At 39.9% G+C, this 20283-nt stretch overlaps 1 protein-coding gene across 9 annotated transcripts in view; it reads left to right on the top strand.

The window, feature by feature from the left end:
* Positions 1-20283, top strand: part of relch (RAB11 binding and LisH domain, coiled-coil and HEAT repeat containing) — a 32863-nt gene extending 12580 nt beyond the window's left edge. For 5 of the 9 annotated variants that reach the window (XM_015037867.1, XM_015037861.1, XM_015037857.1 and 2 more), the window contains 19 exons: positions 3920-4032; positions 4179-4269; positions 5395-5466; positions 5563-5703; positions 5796-5960; positions 6042-6189; positions 6300-6456; positions 7041-7164; positions 7410-7458; positions 8212-8291; positions 9031-9137; positions 9229-9328; positions 10690-10772; positions 13504-13567; positions 13668-13806; positions 13914-14030; positions 17012-17100; positions 17636-17706; positions 19731-20283. In XM_015037867.1, coding sequence (XP_014893353.1) covers positions 3920-4032; positions 4179-4269; positions 5395-5466; positions 5563-5703; positions 5796-5960; positions 6042-6189; positions 6300-6456; positions 7041-7164; positions 7410-7458; positions 8212-8291; positions 9031-9137; positions 9229-9328; positions 10690-10772; positions 13504-13567; positions 13668-13806; positions 13914-14030; positions 17012-17100; positions 17636-17706; positions 19731-19851 — 2031 coding nt within the window. In that variant the 3' untranslated portion in view covers positions 19852-20283. Of the gene's footprint in view, positions 1-3919; positions 4033-4178; positions 4270-5394; positions 5467-5562; positions 5704-5795; positions 5961-6041; positions 6190-6299; positions 6457-7040; positions 7165-7409; positions 7459-8211; positions 8292-9030; positions 9138-9228; positions 9329-10689; positions 10773-11440; positions 11524-13503; positions 13568-13667; positions 13807-13913; positions 14031-17011; positions 17101-17635; positions 17707-19730 lie in introns of all 9 variants that reach the window. The other 4 variants (XM_015037866.1, XM_015037859.1, XM_015037860.1 and 1 more) reach the window with 3 other exon arrangements.

The following is a 20283-nucleotide window of genomic DNA, read 5'->3' as shown; positions in this document are numbered from 1 at the left end:
AAAGACACTTTTTATTTCTCACTATTCGAAGTCAAATCAGACCAAACTTCTGTTTCATTTCAGTTAGAATTAGTAAAATTATATCTATTTGCTAAATGCCACATTAATAAGAAACATGTGAAAGGAAACCCAAATGGCTTGCCTTGTTTTATAGTTTTGTGTGTCTAATGTGCTCTATAAATAAAGATTGAGTGATTGATTGATCCAAGTCATAAATTTCAGATGCATTACTACCAAAAACTGTTGAAATGTACGTGAGCTTCGGATTTTGTTTACATTATCTTTTTGATTATTTAGATTTCTCTGACATATTTTCTAGGATTTCTTTTTTTTTATTATTGTCATACCAGCTTTGCTTGTTTGTGGAACAAGATCTGGACTCAGGTCCCAGATTAAAATCGAATACATAAATAAACAATAAAGTAATTTTAACTTACCTAAAACAAAAGAAGTTTGGTGCAATTTAACTTCAGACAGTGGTTAGTGATAAACAAGGGTAATTGTGTCTTTTTATTTGGTGCATGTCAACTTTCTGGTTAAAACTTCAAAGATGTTTTTTATTTTTTTTATTTTTTTATTTTTTTTACCGTCATGTTTCACCTTGCATAAATATTGATACCCCATAAGCTCGTTCACATTTGTCATGTTTCAGCACAAAAATCCATCTATTTCATTGGGGGGAAGAAAATTAGATTTACCAGCACAAAGAAGTAAATGACTAAAGAAAAGTTTCTTTTACAACTTTTAGAACACCACATATTCCACCGTTGCAAGAATAGACTCACAAATCTTTGTCAGTAAAAATTTTGAAAGCTCTCCACTGATTCTCAATTTATTTATCTTTATCCAGAATTATCCTGTATGTAGCTCCTTCCGTCTGCCCGTTAACTCAGACCAACTTCATTGTTTCTGCTGAGGGGGAAAAAAAAAAAAACCCAGCATGTTCAGATTATGATGCTGCCACCACCGTGTCTTTCTTTGTAACACGTGAAGGGTCATATTTTCTGCAACCACAGCATTTTGAATATAAAGATTTGCATTTTGATGGCTGAATACAAATGTACACCTCACTTTTCAGATTTTGTTGGGAAAAACGTGTTTAACTACTTTGTGGTGCTGCATCACAATGTGAAAAAGTTCATGAGGTATGAATACATTTGCAAGGTCATTTCAGCAGTATTTAAATTTCTTTCTGGTCTTTTTTTGTTATCTCGCACAGTAGATAACGATATTGAAGAGCAAGTGGTACAAAATAGGGGGGAAAAAAAGTGTTGAAATAGGTCAAGCAGTAACCGTGGCTCCCCTCGAACTAAAAAAAACAGACACCTGCACAGGTGTACACACTGACTACCTGCATGCAGTTTGTGTTTATGTCTGTCTATTGTACACAAACACAAAGTATTTGAATCTTTGAACCGTGTTGAAACGCGATACATCACACCTTGTGATTGTCTAAAAGAGGTAAGTCTGGTTGTAGTGAATTGCAGTTTCACTGCTTTGCATATCGCCTTGGCAATGTAGGCGTAGTGAATCTCAGGCCGTTAAGAAGCTCCTAATCTCCTTCCTAAATCAAGGTAAACAAAGCAAAGGGAGAGGTTGGTGAGAAATAAAATTACAGGGAAACGCTAATCCTCTGGAGCCCCTCTTTAGTGTTGTGGACTTTGCTCTGTGTCAGTTGGATTCACAGATCATTACCCCGTGTATTCATAAGCACAGGCAGCTGCTCACACTTTTGCTTTGCAACTTGAAACTTTGTGCCCACAAGCCTGGGGACGAGACTTTAGTTTAAATGCGAGACCCACTGAAAGGCAAAAAATTGTTTGACCTGAAACGGTGAGCTGTTTCAGGCTGCCTGCCACCTGGCTTTGTTATTAGACTCTGTAAATCAGTAAACATTGCGTTTGTGTTTCAGGTACAAGACTCTATTGTAGTGCTGGAATTTGAACTGCATCCAATTAATTTTGTGTGTGTGTGTGTGTGTGTGTGTGTGTGTGTGTGTGTGTGTGTGTGTGTGTGTGTGTGTGTGTGTGTTTGTAGTCTTGTTCTAAAACATCAACTTCTCAATTTCATTTTGTACATACAAAAAAGTACACCAATGAGAATTTTGTGGCCAATTTCCAATCTTGCACTATTGCAAACATTTAGCTTTTTTTTTTTTTTTTTTTTTTTTTTTTTTTGTCACAAACTGGACTAAAAAGATTTGTCTAGATCAGTGTTTCTCAATTCCGGTGGATTTCTTCATTAGGAATTTGCATGTTGAGGTTTTTTTTTTTTTTTTTTTTTTTGGATGAGTAGGTAAATTTCAGATTTCAGAATAAGATTCATTTTGTATTCTATGTGATTTTTATTTTTATTTTTTTTAAGTACCTCACCGTTTTGTTGGTATTGTTGCCTATGAGTACCTGGAGAGAACCCATACGTGCATAAAGAGAACAAACACAAAGGCCACAGACCAGGATTCAAACCCAGGACCTTATTGCTGCAAAGCAACAGTGCTACCAGTTTTACATGGAAAATAATACACATCAGATTTCTAATTCAAATTAATTTGAGAAACACAAAAACCATCCAGCATCTGTTGTGGAGGGGCCTGACATCTTGGTCAAGACGACAACATCTTGTTTGGCATCACATTTGTCTGTGTTGTGCAGCAATTTAACCAAAATCTGTTTTAAATTGAAATTCAGTTAATTTAGTGTGTGGCGCAGTCCTTAAATGTCAGTATGAAGTAGCTCTGGTCTTTGAAGAGAAGCATTGAGCCAATTTGTTGCTCGGCCTCGTTTTTCCCACAGTGTTTCCCAGAACAGGTCAGTTCGGTGTGTTTAACCCCCTGAAGGAGTCTCTTTCAGAAACACAAGGGTTCGTACTCGAATAAACTCGGGGTGGTTTCAAGGATCTTGGATGTGTGTGCTCTGTGAATTCCTCTGGTCATTTAATCGAGCCTGTGCTGTAGGCTTTTAGAAAACTGCTCTCGTGAAGCGCTTTCAGACGCCAAGGCAAAAAAAAATTTATTAAATGTGACAGCTAGATTTGTTTGAACTCCGTTCCTTTGCAACTTCTGAACACATGAACTGATTTCACCCACACAGGACTTGTCATTAGACACTTAAAACCATCCAGTGATACTTTATTATTGGATTTTTCTGTAGTTTGTGCAAGTCCGCCAGCCTGGCACTAACTTCACAAGGTCGGTGGAGCTTTGAGCATTGAGCGAGTGACTCACCAGAACCCCATCTTTACCCAGTCCTCTCGATAATGTCCTACTGTCGGTGTTCCGCTTGCTCTTCCAGAGCTTTGGCAGGAGAATATTATATCTTCTCGGAAAGGAAGAAAAAAAAATATTTTTAACTCTGTTTGCACTCTTTAATTTTGGTGTGTTTGTAGGGAATGTAGGACTGACCGCAGTTTGGCCATGGAGGCCCTCTATCAAGGGCAACTGAGCACTCTCCCTTCTGGCTAGAGGTCCCATGAACTCTGCCTGAACTCTGGAGTAGAGCTCAGATTTAGAAGGGGAGCTTGATGTGCGTGTGTGTCTGTCAATATCCAGCTGTGTCTGTGTGTGTGTGCATGCAGTTTGTAAGCTTCTACAGTACGTAACATTAAATGTGTGTGTGACTCCAAAGCTGAATGAGTCCTTATAAGACTGACATGATATTTGAGGTAAGCAAGTTTTCAGCGGTATTAAAGGACTCCCCATTTTCCAAAAGTTACCCTGTGTCGTATTCTGCTTGTGACGTTCCAATTTTCTCCCCGTTTTTATTGACCTAACCTCCTCCTCTGTTGCTCCTGCTTCTCCATTGACTGACCTGCTCAGTGTCGACCTTTTTTTTTTTTTTTTTTTTTTTTTTTTTTTGAGCTGCTTACGAAAGGTGTTTAAATGTAATGTGAGACCTTGTGTTTGTCCTCTTCTCCCTCTCAGGAGCTGATTCCCCTCATACTGTGCACTGCATGTCTTCACCCAGAACCTAAGGAGAGGGACCAGCTCCTCCACATCCTCTTCAACCTGATCAAGAGGCCGGATGATGAGCAGAGGTAACCGTGTATATTGTAAACATAACGGACGCGGGTTTAATTGTTCGGTGTCTTTTTAGGTTTTGCCATCCTGCTTAGGTGAAGGAGAATAATACAGTGCTCGTCCACTGACGCTTTCTCATGTAAGTCGGTTTGTGTGCCCGTAGACAAATGATCCTGACGGGCTGCGTTGCATTCGCAAGACACGTGGGTCCCACTCGAGTCGAAGCCGAGCTGCTTCCTCAATGTTGGGAGCAGGTACGGTACATTCACTGCAATCAACACCATTTTTTATTTTATTTTTTTTCACTTGATACCACTGAATTTAATTGCCTTTCAAAAGACATTTATCCCTAGACCTTTTCACATTTTCTCATGTTACAACATTATTCCATCCATCCATTTTCTTAACACCCTCCTCCCTAATGGGATGATGAGGGGAGCTGGCGCCTATGCGAGAGGCGGGGTACGCCCTGGTCAGGTCCCATGTTACAGCAAGTCTACTTTATTTGTGTAGCACATTTCAGCAACAAGGCAGTTCAAAGTGATTTACATCAGAAAAACATCATACAGTAGCCAGTTGTGTAAGCCATTAAACACCAAAGTTGGGGAGTTTTCAGATTTGTATTGGTGTCGCATTTGGAAGAACTGTGTCTCGTTTTCCTTCTGCTTTGCAGTTGTATGAAAGACAAGTGTGTGAATATGTTGATGGTAATGCTAGTGAGCTCACAAAATGTAACAACGCTGCATGTGTCAAGTTATATTAATAATGGATAAATTCAAGCATCATTTAACTGCATATGTAATGTTTTCCCTTCTTATTTCTTAATGTTTCATATTTTACTCTAGACAAAAAAAAAATACTGTTACTTTCTTTTAAGCTATTTTACCATTTATCCAGGTTCAAAGGTCAAGACTTTTAATCATTTCATTTATTTCGAGTGTCTAAAGCGCCATACAGATATATATTCAAATGTAAATTATGCAAGCGATGTCCTAAGCTTTAATGCAAAATGTAAATCACTTTGTTTCAGTGGGAAATCTGTTTAGTGCTGCTCTCTGATTATGAAAATTGCTTTCAGTGCTTTGTGAGAGACCCTGGCAGGAGTGAGATAGCAGTTTTGTTTTTATTGCCACCTGTGCAACCACACTCATGATCAACAGAAAGCAATTGCCGCAGCAATGGCCGCTGCCAGCCGTCCAGAGGCTGAGAATCTGCAGACAAAGACAAACTGTGGTTTCCACAGGGTCAGCATGTTTATGACACTCCACTTGTTTCCATTCCATTGTGACTGTAACCTCAGTCTGTCTGTCTGTCTTCCTTTTCAACTTGTGTTCCTCTTTTACATTCAACACTTGTGTGCGCACGTTTGGCCTCTGCAGATTAACCACAAATATCCGGAGAGGCGGTTGTTGGTGGCTGAAGCCTGTGGAGCCTTAGCTCCGTACCTGCCTGTAAGTTTTAAACTGAGCACAGAGTTCAAACGAAGATTATGTAGGTTTGTCGGTTTCCTTTCTTAAAATCCCTCACTTCTTCCCTCTTGTTTTCAGAAGGAAATCCGTAGCTCGCTGGTACTGTCTATGCTGCAGCAGATGTTGGCTGAGGACAAGGCTGACATGGTCAGAGAGGCTGTGGTCAAAAGCCTGGGTATTATTATGGGTTACATTGATGACTCTGACAAATACGCCCAGGTAAATATCCTGGGAAGAGGAATGTAAATCATGGCTTTCTTTTTAATCCCACTCAACTGATCCACGCAAAACTGCTGCTTTATCCGTTGCAGGGATTTGAGTTAATGCTGCTCTCGCTTGGGGACCCATCAGAGCGGGTGGTCAACGCAGTCCACCAGGTCTTCATTCCTGCCTTCGCTGCCTGGACCACAGAGCTGGGCACCCTGCACACTGCACTCATACCTTCTCTGCTGGCTCGTATAGAGAAACTGCTCACAGTTGAGTTTCTGTGTGTTGCTTTATTCGGGGTCTGCCGTCGTTCGCTTTTCATGCTAACTGAGACTTCTCCCTCTCCGCAGCAGGGAGAACACGGCCTGGACGAGCACAAGCTTCATGTTTTTCTGTCGGCTCTCCAGTCCCTGATTCCACCTCTGTTTGCAGTGGTGCTGCAGAATGCACCCTTCACCAGCAGAGCCAAGCCACACGAAGACATACCTGCGATAGAAGGTAAAACGCCCGAGAATGCACACGCGTCTCCGTTTACGAAAATCGCAATAGGTCAGCAGAAGTTTTGGCCGGAAGATGGGTTGAATGAGCAGCGTTTGTCTGTCGCCCAGTGACCCGGTTCCCGAGGCCGGCCTCTCCCCTTCAGGACATGGCTATCATCATTGGGAACAGAGAGCTGCTCAGCTCCCTGCTGCTCCTCTATGACCACCAGCTGGAGCATGAAGGAACCACTGGCTGGGAAAGCCTGCTGTGGGTGGTCAACCAGCTGTAAGACATACACACATGAGCACGTAATGTAAAACCTACTGGATTAGGGGAAATTAACACTGATTTAAGAAGTTCAGCAAAAATTTTAATGACTCAGTTAAACTTGTTTTTGAAGATTTCAACTAATGTAAATAGATACATTTAGACTGTGGCTTGCACATGTATGCTGCTTGAACCACAATCTGCACTATTTTATGGAGATTATAAATGATAGACCAACATGTTATTTAAGCTTTTCAAAACATATAAACTATAAACTCAGTTAGTAGTTTATGGGAGGCTTGTTCCAGAAAACCTTTATTTGTGACTGCAACAACAGCTTTACAGAGCAGTGCTGAATACATGCCACACTTTTCAGATTTTTATCTCGAAAACAAAAAATCAGAACAGTATCATTTGTCGGCGTCTTTCATAAAATCCCAATAAAATACAATTCAGTTTATAGATGTGACAAGACAAAGCATAGAAAGTTTAAACACTATTAATATTTGTAGGCACTGTTTTCAGTAATCGACACATATTAAACACTGTATTGAAATTTTCACAAAATCGTCAACTTAATTTCTTGTCTGTATTTTGACCAGCCTTCCTCAGCTCATAGATATTGTGGGTCGCATCAACGTGACTTCGTCAACCTGCGTTCACGAGTTCTCTCGCTTTTTCTGGAGGTTCTGTCGCACGTTTGGCAAGATCTTCACCAACACTAAGGTAAACTCTGGTCAACTACCGCGCTTTAGTTTACCGAGTTGTCATATCAAGCAGTCATAATTTTCTGTTGTGGTTTATTTTACGAGTCTAAGTTTCAAGACTAGTGCTATTACTGTATCAAATGTTTTCGCTTGTTGGCTTTTAAAGCTGTGCCAGTATTCACAGCAAACAAGCCATTTTTTTTTCTAAGACTGACCATAGATGAGTGACATGGATGTTCTGTATGTGTCGTCTGGTTTGTTTAGGTGAAGCCTCAGTTCCAGGAGATTCTAAGACTATCAGAAGAGAATGTTGGTAAGGGCTATTTTACTTTCTCTCATTTTTTGTGTGTGTTTATACCTTGTTCTAAACTCTCTCAAGAGAATGTTGATAGATGAAGTTTAAACTCCAGACACAATTGATGTAAACAAGCTATTTGGAGTCAACGTTGGGTGTTCCCCCTCTTCTTCTTCTTCTTCTTCTTCTTCTACTTGTTTCTTTTCTGTTGTTGTTTTTTAATTCCAGACATGTTTCTGCAGTTATAACGGGGTCCTTTGGTTTCATTTAGCTGCCAAGTCATTTAGCGTTGGTATTGTGGCCTTTTATGAAATGTGTTTTCATCTGAAACCCTGTCAGTGTTGAGGTTATCCTGATCTTTACATAGCATGGGTCTTATTCTGTGGGTTTCTGGAAGACCACAATACAATAGAAGTATAATCAGGCCACATTTCTTTCAGGCAAAGTCATGGTAACAAATATGGGCCATTATGTGATTCACTGCCAATCATCTCCCCATATATGTATGCTGTTGTTTCTTCATTTTACTAATTGATCAAGCACTATGAAAGGTTGTTAAAACACATGTGCATTGGTTTGATGTCATAGTTTGCTCATTATACGTTGCTTTAGAAACACATTTCTGCAGCAGGAGTATTTTTATTTTCTTCTTGTAACTTATTAAAAAGCTGAATTTCTTCCATCCTATTTTAACATCAAGTACTGTTGTTTAATAAAATGTTCTCCACTCTGTGTGGTTCACCTAACTTCTATTTTTCATTGCTCTGTCAGACGCCTCAGCAGGGAACGGCATACTGACCAAAGCTACAGTCCCAATCTATGCCACTGGAGTGCTGACCTGTTACAATCAGGTAACTTTAAATCTACAGAGAGCCTAGTGCTGTTTTTTTTTTTTTTTTTTTTTTTTTTTTTTTTATGCGACACGCACCTGGCTTTTCCTGGCCAATATTTGATGTGATTACTAGTTTATCCTTTTTTTTTTTTAAAAAAGACCGTAACACTTACAAATTCATTTGTGCAAGTTTTATATTCATTCACAACTTAAATATTTGCTACTGGATGACCATAAATGAAATGATTTGTTAGAGATTCCCCGATTATAAATTGGTTGAAATAAGATAATCCACATTTATGCTCAGCAGACAATGCATCAGCAAATGCACTGTTTATTTCATAATGATATTGATTCATTTTTCTTCTAAATTTAGCATTATCTATCTTTTAAATTTCTCACTGGGTACCAGAAAATTAGATTGAAAGAAGTCTAATGTTATTGTAAATAACAAAAATGTAGGAAGCACTTAAAAACCCTGATACAGAAATGAATAATCATTTTGTGTGTTGGAACCAGGGAGGCATGATACATCATTAGCACCGGTATCGGCCAACCTTAGTAATATTTTAACATATCCGTCTGATAAGTTTTTAATCAGTTTTTTGTCACAAGCGGTATTTAATATCTGATTTCAGCCCAAATGTTCATATCGGTGCCTCCTAGTTTTCTAAAAGTACCTACATAAGTGGATATGAAAATGCTAGTATGTTAGATTTATATGTACTCAGATGAAGTAGCCGATCAAATCTATGCAGGAGGAAGATCGTAAGCTGTTGGTGGGTTTCCTGGAGGACGTCATGACGACCCTGTCTCTGTCTCACGCTCCTCTCGACAGCCTGAAGGCCTCCTTTGTAGAACTTGGGTAAGGCACAAACACACAAATAAATACATATAACATAATAATTAAACGGATGACGGCAGAGTTTGTCGTTTCATGTTTTTGCCCATGTCAGTGCCAACCCAGTGTATCATGAGCTGCTGCTGACTGTCTTATGGTACGGGGTTGTCCATACGTCTGCTCTGGTGAGGTGTACCGCAGCACGAATGTTTGAGGTACAAACTAAACTCTTATATCGATTTTTATTCAACTATCAGAATATTTTTTTTTGTCACATTCTTACTAAGACACTGAAATAAATAATGTAATATGTTTTAGAAGCATCAAAGAGTAAATATAATCTTCTTTATTTGTTGTACTTTAGAATTATTTGTAGTTCTAATTTATTAGATTATTATTTAATTTACATAAGTTCTTAATTATAAAGTGACTGTAAGTATTTAAATATTTGCCTGCAGTTTTTAAACATATATTTACCTTAGTGCAGTATGCATTTATGTTAATGTTCATCTATTTGCTGTAAATGTGCTAGCCTTGCTTTCTGCTGCTGTTGCTGCTTTAAGATGCATATGATATTAAGCTGTTGTGTCTTTTGAATGTAAGTGAAGACTTTAGCAAAAAGGTTCTCAGCACTCTGGTTCCAGCTGTGATGGTTAAACCCTCCTCAAGCCAACGTCAGGTCTTTTCACTGCACAACGATCTCAGAAGCTGCTATAAAAATACCTGCTCTGTGTCGAAGCGCTGAGGTCAGCAAACTGAGAGCAGTCTGTAATGAAGATGACCCAAAAAAAAAAAAAAACCACATTATTTTTACTGTCAGAATTTCAGGCCCTGTGGAAACAGAAATGATTGCTGATCTGCAGTAGTTTCCTGATTGGGATGATTGAAACCTCTTGAGGCAAAATATTCAAACTGAGCTCTGTGCAACCTTTAGATCAGATGTCGGCATGAGGGTCTAGTTAAAGCAGTGGAACTTTGCTTATCTTTATAAACGGGGGAGGAAGAATGGGAAGCTGTCTTCATGTCCCCCCTGTTTTGTAAATTTTGTACCCTTTCCCAAAGCACATCACTTTCACCATCCCATAGTGTACAGTCGTCCACCATCGTTAGGACTGTGGATTGGAGGGGGAGGGGGGGGGCCTTTGCCACACATGCCAGATCAAATTCCCTGCTTTTTAAAATGATTTCCTGATTTTAATTGGATGAAATGATTTGATCTGGAGTTTGTGGAAAGAACCCACAGCTTTGAGCTCGCTTTACCGTAGTTGAATCTGAGCTAGAGTACGAGTGGATGTGTGTGAGTGTGTAAAACTGTGTGTACACACACTTGCCTGATACGTGTAGTGCCGTTCTGTGCCTTGCAGCTACAGTTCTTGTCATTGTATATCACTTTATTCCTATCTTTTTTGTGTTTTTTTTTTCTTTTTCCCTACTTTCTTTCTTTCTTTTGCTTTTTTGTTTTGTTTTTGTTTTGTTTTGTTTTTCTTCTCTGTCTTTTGCCGGTGTTGCTCGCTCTTGTCCCAAACGCCCCGCCCACCTATGTGACTTCACGGCTGGCTCTGTCCAATCCGATCAGCTGCTGGTGAAGGGGGTGAATGAGACGCTGGTAGCTCAGAGAGTGGTGCCGGCTCTCATCACACTGTCTTCCGACCCTGAAATGTAAGTGGAACAACAGTAAAAAACAATGCTGCGTCTCTTTCCCCCTTCTCTCTGCCGCCTGACAACTATCGCACTAGAACGAGTCTGCACCTGCGTGGAGCAAATTTTACCCACAAAACCCAGTCGTTTCTAACGGCATTGCGTAATCCCTCTGAGGGCTCAGGGTTTCAGTGAGACCGTTTGCATTAAATTGGCTTTGTTTTGTCGTTTCAAGAGGCTCCTGTTTAGGTTTGGGCTGTGCTAGGGTGGTTCTACTGCGCAGCCACTGTTTCACACGAATTTTCTGCAAGTGTTCGCCATCAACCTGCAACACTAGCGCATGCCAGCTCTCATCGCCTCATCTGTCTTTTAACACTAACCCGTTCCCTTCAGATCGCTGCATGCAATACCGTCCAACAGCATTATCCCTGCATGTTCATTTGTTCCTCCCGACCCCTCCTCTTCCTCCCCCACCCTCTCCTTATTGAAGCAGGGCATCTTCTAAAGGATTCTATTGGTGGTTGGTTATATTTTTTGCCCCATCTCTCTACTTATCCTGTCACCCTGTTCTTTTTTTTTTTCTTTCACTCTAAAACCTGTATTATCCCCTCTATCTCTGCCTCTCACTCTCACCTCTCCTTTCCCGTACCTCTCCCACTCTCTCATCCTGCTGTGTGGTGGGTTTGCAGTTGGTTCTTCGAGGCATGAGTGAAGCATTAGTTGACCGTCGGGCGGCTCCAGCCCTAATAACACTGTGCAGTGGGCCTGAATTGTGAGTTAATCAATGCAAAAACAGAAAGCAAACTCTGAAGTCATTGTCATTTTGTTGGCTGCATCCTTACAGTGTAACATGGTTTCTTTGTTTGCATTTGCCTTAGCAATGCCACATGTTGGATACCATTTAACCTGCAGAAAGATGAAATGGAACTGAAAGACTTTTAATGACAAACTTTGTAGCAACCCTGTTGGAATGTAGCCTCTTTCATATCATCATTCTATGTAAATACACGTTTGTACATGCAGTTGGCATGAGCTTCTACATTAAACCTGTACACATTTTTATTTTTAATATCTTACTGTTTGTGTGTAGCTTAAAAGAAAATGTTGCACAATTGGCAGAATATGAGAAAAAATCAGAAATTAAATATTTTTTACATTTACACTGGCCATGACAGGGATACCTGTTTAACCTCGTATAACAAACCGCTCACTGAAGAGCAATTTCCCAACATCTAAAACGGCTCAAGTAAACTATATTATTGATTGCAATGTGCATCAAATTTTATCTGTGCTTCAGATGGATCTACATAGTTAGTCGGTTTAAGACAGACTGAACATTAGTATTATCTGAACACATAACGCTAATTAACCACACTGTCCATTTTACTTAGCAACTATCAGATTAAAAAGGATATAAAGGTTTACGATTGGGAATTGTTAAACTGCTTTGCACTTTTTGGGATTTAGCTTAAGATGACTGAAATCTCCTCTGGAGTAGAACCCAGTTTTATTAGTCCTTATCTGACTTCTTCATCCAAACATCTTCCTTCTCCAATCTATAATCACCGTGAGAGCCCATTTGTGGTCGGTGACGAACACTCAGACGGACACAGACAGAATCTACTGTCCGTCTTTGACGCATATTCTTATTTGTCATCAGCTAGCTTGTAGTTCCTTCTCCCAAGTGCAACAAATGAAACACCATTGCTAATCGTTGGGGAGTGTGACACACACTGGCTTTGTAGTCTGTGCTAATGGGCCTCAAATGCTGTTATTTACATGTAATATACTGACTACTGTCAAGTACTCCATAGATCCTCACTTTAGGAAATCTTTAGCTTTTAAGCCATTTTACAAAATTGACTGTTACCTTTTGTGTGTTATTCATTGGTTTAGAAACAACTGACTCTGTCTCTCGACTGAACGCTAAATGTCAGGTTTGATCTGATGTTATCTGCAAATTGTTGCTCTTTCTGTTTTAAAACCCTGAAAACTCAAGGCAGGTGCTATAATCTTGCATCGGTGTCCTCATTTACCAACCATAGGGCACATTTTTAATACCTTACCACAACTGAACCCCGAGTTAATCATTAGTAATGAGAACATCTCCACTGCAAATGCTCAGTCAGTAGTACTGTTCGGCAACAAAGCAGGTTATGCAGCCCAGACTGGGATGCAGAAATCAGTCGGGTATTGGAGATCAGTTGTCCAATTGCCACCTCCAGTTAGCTCAGCCTAAATGTTACATCTGCTCATGAAAATAGCTAAACGAAGCTTGAACGAGCTACACAACAACCACCTCTGTCTTATTTAGGGTTTCAAGTCGGCTCATTACGCTCTAAGCACTGCATTTGGATGAAACGTAGAACACATGTTAGCCACAGCAAACCTACTCCTTTGTGGTTTCGCTCATTGTAGTCTGAAGGTGCCACTGAAATTAAGGAATGTGCATAAATACATAATTTAAGTTTTGGAATCAGATTGCAGCTTTGTTTTGAAAACCTGAAAGTGGCCTGGGAAACCTGTAGGAGTCTCTCCACTGATGACAGCCTCTGCAGCCACACGAGCCGCTTTAGTGGGACCCAAACACCACAATCTACTCCTGCAAATGCTTTAAAATACGGGGCATCTTTTTTGCAGATAACATTTAGGTCTTTCTGGTTGTGGTTTAAAGTCAAATTATTTAGAACAGAGTGACGCAATGGCAGAAAGTGGTCAGTGTTTCTTTTGTGTGTTTTCCTGCCGTTTGCAGATCGGTTAGGATCGCCACTATTCCTGCCTTTGGTACCATCATGGAGACTGTCACACAAAAAGAGGTAAGGAAATTTCCCAGACGACTGAGACGCTGCGCTTGTTTCACGGCAATTTTCCACATCTGTGGAAATTTCAGCTAATACTTTACGTGTTTGTGCGTAGCTGCTGGAGCGTGTGAAAATGCAGCTGGCGTCGTTCCTCGAAGACCCTCAGTACCAGGATCAGCACTCTTTGCACATGGAGATCATCAGGACGTTCGGAAGGGTCGGTCCCAACGCAGAGCCGCGCTTCAGAGACGACTGTACGCACCATACGCCACACAACAACCTCTCCCGTTCTGCACAGTCACGTTTTTGCGATGCACACTAAGGGTTTGTTTGTGCTTTTGACTTCTTTGTGTCCCTGAAGTTGTTCTCCCGCACCTTCATAAGCTTGCATTAGCCAACAACAGCCAGTCGGTGGAAAGCAAGAGGATCGACATCGCCATCCACCTGTTCGAGGCCTACAGTGCCCTCTCCTGCTGCTGTATCCTTCATTTTTCTTGCTTTGATTCTAGGGCTGCAACCAACCATTATTTTAGTCATCGATTATTCTGTCAATTTTTCTGATGATTGATTATTCTGATTTTTAAGCGATTATTGTGATGCTTAATCGATTAGTCAGATTAAAAGAAATTGGCTCATTCTGCAGATTTAACCAGGCCTTTTGTAGTCAATGTTAGAAATATATTAAAATATGCAAATAAATAAATAATTCAATAACTTCTTTTTTTTTTTTTAAATAAGAAAATGCTTATTTTCTTATTTTGTTTCATGAAATGCAGTAATATAGCATTTCTTTAGTGTATTCCTGATCATTTGCAGAAAAAGATGCATCTTTAACAAAAGAAATGCTGTCTACTAGTGTTTACTTTATGGGATTAATATTTGGATAGCAAAAGATTTTTTTTTATTTTTTATTTTTTTTTACAGAATTTGAGCCAGGTCATGCTAGAACTGCTACCTTAGGAGTTCTGTTAAAATCTATTTACACACTGGGCAAAATCCAACATTTTTTTTTGTAGTTTTGGCTTATTTACTAGGGTGGTGGTCTTTCAGCAAATGAGCTTGCGTGTGTGTTTGTGTGTGTGTATATGCCAATGAGCAATTACTAAATTAGATGATGATTATTTCCATAATCAATTAATCACGACTAATTCGATTAATCGTTTCAGCTCCATTTGATTCCAACTTGCCATGAAGAAAAACTTTAGAGGTAACCTGTTCAGTTCAGGTATTTACTCCGTCTTTGTCATGTGTGAGTCAGTGTGTGACGGGACAGAAAGCTCGCCATGCTGCTCTGGTTTGCTCCTGGATGTTGACCCAGTTGCTGGTACGTATCGGTGTGGTCTCACTGCCTGAGAGTGTGGTTGACTGTGTACGTTGGCTGGCTTTGCCTGTCATTTGGCAGTAGGAGAAAGGAAAAGCAAGCTGTCTCCATTCTGGGGATGCAAGTAATTACAGGGTTGGTTCGGTAAAGGAAAGGATGAGAAGCAAGAGAAAGTGTGTGAAGAAAAACAGCAGCTCCAATCCTCAGCAACAGCTCTCTGGACAGGATCCTCATTTGCGTTGCATTTGCTTCACCTCTTTCATCCCGCTCGTCTGTGATTCTTTTTTCCTTCTCTCGGCCGCGCCTTTCCTCCGTCGGCCGAGCCCCACCCAGGTCCAGAACACACAGACAGAGCCCAGCTGGCCTGAGGTTCATTCCTGTGGATTTTTGTTAGGCTGTCATTTCAGTGCTGTCGTGTCCAGGAGGTGTAGCCCTAACCTCAGAGGGTATACCTCCCACTGTACGTTTTTTTTTCCTTCTTTTTCTTGTAATCAGTGTGACAGGCTCTGATGCTGTACATTCCCATGTCTAAAAATACACGTTTGTTCGCCGTTCGTCCCTCGTAGGCCCCTCAAACTTTGACGTGTGGCAGAGCCACGGCAGTCATGGATAAATTAGCAGCATTACCTTTATTCGCTTTTTGTTTTCGGTGGCAAGAGACCCGCCACTGAAAAAAAAAAAAACAGAGTCTATACCTTTAACAGTGAAAGATACAGAACATTAGATTTTCTCAGTACATTTACTGTATGTATTTTATTATTTCATATAGATGCTGAAAATATCTAAAATGGAAATTAAAAATCTTGGGCTTGAACGGTAGTTAAGCTCTCAACATGTTTACACATTTAGCAAGGGAGAAACACTAAGACTAAATAAAATTCATATTTTATTCAGCTTTAAAAATAATTTCCCAATTGATTCTGACAAAATAACTTAGTTTTTTCACCATTGTCGAGAACTGGGGTCCTTGTTTTGCATCAATCAAAGCCAATTCTTTTTTTTTCTCTTTTCTTTGCTTTTTTTCTGTTTTTTTTTGTTTGTTTGTTTGTTTGTTTGTTTGTTTTGCTTTTGCTTGGGAATGTTCCTTTAAATTTACTGTAAGTTTCGTCTGTAAAATTTTCTGCACAGAAACAGAAAGAAAATTAGTATTTAACTACTTATTGTAAAATAAAAGTAAACTTTTCCATTTATCTGTGGAAAAAATCCACACAGTTGAAATAAAAACAGAATGGAAAATTTTAAAAGCATGGAACTTAAACCTGGAACTCTTGTTTCAATTCTGTCTGTAGGAAGCCATCTGTGTATTGGTCTTCAAGGATGATCTTGATCAGTGACTTTTATTTATTTATTTTTTTTCCCCTCCCAAGAGGTTTGGGGGAATTTTGATCAAATAGTTTATTGTTGAGTCAAATTTTGCATCCCATGCTTCTCTGGGAGTTATTCTGGCACAAAATCATCTAAGGAGTTCCCTCAGTCTGGCAGCTCCTCCACTGTGTTCTGATTGGTTATGTACCGGTTGCTTCTTTGTTAGATTCTCCCATCAATGGAGGCAATATCAGGACTTCATTCATAATGATCACAGGCCTTGGTGAGCCATGTGCTGTGCTTCCCAGGGAAGTCAGATCTAGCTCATATGTCTAGGTTTTTAAATTGCGCAAAAGTCCAATTTCAAGTGAAAGTTGTTTTTGTTTTTAAAAACCCATTTACCTAGAGACAGTCCTGTGCTGAAGATCATCTTCTGAACTGGTGTACTGCAATTCCTCTTAGTCACATCACTACCATCTAGTTTGACAGATGAGTTATGTCTAAACTGTGATCACTTTTGAGAAATTTGAATAAACAGGGACTGATTAATTCAAACAACATGAGCTGCTGAAGTGGTATGCACCAGAAAGTAGTATAGTATGTGGTAACAAAGAGTCTGAATCATCATGGCGCTGGAGCATAGTTGCTCTTTGTGTAGCTTTGTCTGTAAGCAATTAATTGAAACCACATTAAGAGTTGTTATAAGACAACAAAATCTGGAAACTTTTAAAAGCCTGAAAAACCTTTTATATACTAATACATTTGTGACGCTTTAAATGAACCGGCACCAAGATTTCTTTTCATTCTCGTCCTTAACGTGTCGCGTTGTCCAGTCATTTCTGAGGAGGTCATAGTCAACCATTTCCTGCCAGGCCTCAGGTGTCTGCACGCTGATATGGAGCAACTGTCTCCAGAGCATGAGGTCAGGAGACACACACACACACGCTCATACGAACAGGGGATTTCTTTTTTTCTTCTTCTTCTCACACACCTCGAATTCACAGACGTGAATATCTGCATTCTCAAGAACTGCTGCACCAGGCTGCCTCATTTTTTCATTCATAATTCCCAGGGTATCCGTCTGGCTCTTTACATCTTTCACGGAAACACTCAGACACACACCTAAAATATTTATTTTGGTCATCAAGTCTCACGCTATCCAGTTCATGTGAGCATTTTCCCAATGTGACTAATGATCAGTTGAGCCGTCGGCTCTGTACATTCGCTTTGTCCCTGTGATCCTGATACCAGGGTTCAATTATGTTACAGACGCAGCATTTTAGTTTTGTCAAGTTTAGCATCTTAGTTTTGTCAAGTTCGGTGGGTTATTCAGCGTCTCGGAACATCCAGCTAATTTATGTCACGTGGAGGTTACAGATGAAGTTTGTGTAAATCATTTTAGTGTTTTACAGATGGGACGTTTCAGCTCAAACTGAGTTTTTTTCCCCCCCCAACAGGTGATTCTAGGGTCTATGATCAAAGAGTGTGAAATAAAGGTGGAAAACAGAGGAATTTCTGACGCACAAGGGTGAGTCTCTTCTTCACTGGAAAATGTTTTCATACCATATTTAAACATAGTATGTCAAAAACGATGCATATCCTTCTCAATAATCAGAGTTTGTATAGATCCGTACGGGGATTCTAGCAGAGCCAAACGTAAAATTTTCAGCTTGTTAAAATTAAAAGATGAATTTACACCTAAACCCTCCATGGTTGTGGTAACAGCTGTAATCTTTTTCATCTTACAATTGTAGAGCTTGCACCATATCACAAGATATTTCATTTTAAGCATCATTTTAAAAAGATTAACAGTTTCCAGGTTAATATGTTTTAGAAACAAATGCTTTATTATGTTAGGCAGGCAAATCTTCATTCATACTGTAATAGTGAGGCCTATGCAGCCATTCTGTCCTGAATTATCATTATTTGTATAAGAAACACAATGAGAGCAGCAGTAAGACAGGATTTATGTATGATTTCAAAACAAATTAAAAATCTTTACTGAGCTAGCATGTGATCTTGTAAAGATTAGCAAGACTAGAGAGGTTAATCTCCATTTGCAAACTCCTCGTAATGTAAATAGCCGTTGTATAAATGTTACAGTTTCCTAAACGAGGATTACTGTTGTTGCCGTGAACGTTAATATGAGACGCTCACTTGTCATAAAAAAGGATTGGATTTTTGAGTTTTAAGTTTTGAGCTGACCTAGCTTGGTAAAAACCAGCCCCTTGTTCTATGCTATTTGTTTCATACAGAGGGTCCAATTGCTTCCTGGAAGCGTGGATTATGTTGAATCGCCTAACTGCTGACGTTTGCAAGTGCCGTGCATAATGCGCCAGTTCAATGCAGTGAAGGTTACTGGAAGTAATCTGCCCTGTAAACATACATCCTCCACTGCGAATAGAGAAGTGCCAAATCGAAAAAGGCGGCTCTTAATGTTAATTCAGTATTTCGAATTGTGGCCGTCATGGACTGCAGATCTTCCACTGCCATTGGTAAACCTACGAATAGACTGCAATTCTAAAGCAGCGCAGAAAATCGACTTCGTCGTTTCCAACTTCTCCTTTTGTTCGCCAATTGGCCTGGTAGAGAATTTTCTACCAGAGAATCCAAACAAAGGGGAGAAAGACCAGACTGTGCTGCAAGCGAGAATTTTTAAGTGGAGATGCACAGGAAGGCAATGGCCAGGCTGTACTTTTCCAATATTTATAATTAACTGGCAAGCCATTACATTTGTAGTCATTTCACCTAAAGTTTTGACTTGTAGAGAAGTTTCTCTGGCGTGTAGCTGACATGTTGATCGATCTATTCGTTGTAGGAACAATGGTCCCTTTTATGAAGATTCGAACACAGGGGTAAAGAAGAAAATGAATGTGCTTTAAGAAGTCAGAATAGCTGAAAAAGCTGGTCTTCATTTGATCAGCAATGAGCTTATTGACCACAAAACCTAAAGTGTTTCTGTGCTGATACGAACACAACTTTCAGTTCTCCTGGAACACGTCTAAAAAATATTTGTAAGATTTTCATCAGACCAGAAATTTCGACGGTGTTCCACAAAAAAAAAAAAAAAAGGAGTCGCTCAACTGGAAAACTGAAACCTTGTGAAACTCACCATTTTCTTTTATGAGCTCTTCTGAACCATACGCTGTTTGGTAACGCTGACCACTAAGACTCAACATCCCTATGCTCATTGGCTCTTGTTTACAGTTGCCGTTAAGATATGATGTTTGTTCTTCTGTTGAGCAATGGAGCAGTTCAGTCCGGTGCTGTTAAAGTCTCCACTGCATCAGCCAGACTCGTAACTAACCCAAAAGAGGAACTTAAGGAGCCGTTGGACTGTAAAGATCAGGAGCGTTTCAGCTGGCATGTAGTATTTCCTCTTTAAAAAAAGTCAAGCAAAGGGTAAAACATCTGACAGCAGCAACGTTAAAGATAGAAACGTTGCTTTTGTTTTTAACAAATATATATTTTTCAGCTCATGATTTCAACATTTTTTATATACAAATTGAAACTATTTTGGCCTTTTTGTGTGTGTGGTTTTTCCTTTAATAGATCAATTTCTATTGCCTCCAGTTTGGTGGGTGAAGATGCCAAGACCAAGTTTCTGAGTAAGATGGGTCAGCTGACCACTTCTGGAGCAATGCTGGCCAACGTCTTCCAGAGAAAGAAGTAACCGACTGACGTCCGACGAGCCATCGCGATGAACTGACAAAGCCCCCTGTTGTTCCTGGGAGCGTTTTATTTCAGTGAAGAAAGCTCTGGTTCAGCCCAAAGTAGTTACGCAATTGTGTTGTTAAATCAAAAGAACGATTAGACATGAAAATAATGCTGCAGAGATACGTACTACTTTAAGGAGAACTGAAATGTTTGCAGTGAAAGCCTGTGAAGTTTTTCTCTCCCTTTCCCCCCACCCCCACTTTTCCTCCTTAATTCTTTGTCACGACATGCGCAATGTCAAGAACTGAGGGTCTGGCTTTATTCGTCAGTGTTAACATTTTCATTTCAGAAAAAAAAAAAAAAGAGGCAAGGGGATTGGGGGGTGGCGGGGGGAAGCAGAACACTACGGATACTCTGGCAAAGTGATGACAAGGAACTTGAAATGATC

Source organism: Poecilia latipinna, unplaced genomic scaffold (genome assembly GCF_001443285.1).
Source record: "Poecilia latipinna isolate Pla-1442-1.1 unplaced genomic scaffold, P_latipinna-1.0 Scaffold421, whole genome shotgun sequence".
Taxonomy (NCBI): domain Eukaryota; kingdom Metazoa; phylum Chordata; class Actinopteri; order Cyprinodontiformes; family Poeciliidae; genus Poecilia; species Poecilia latipinna.
Note: the sequence above shows the minus strand (reverse complement) of the source record. Positions and strands in the feature narration are given on the sequence as shown.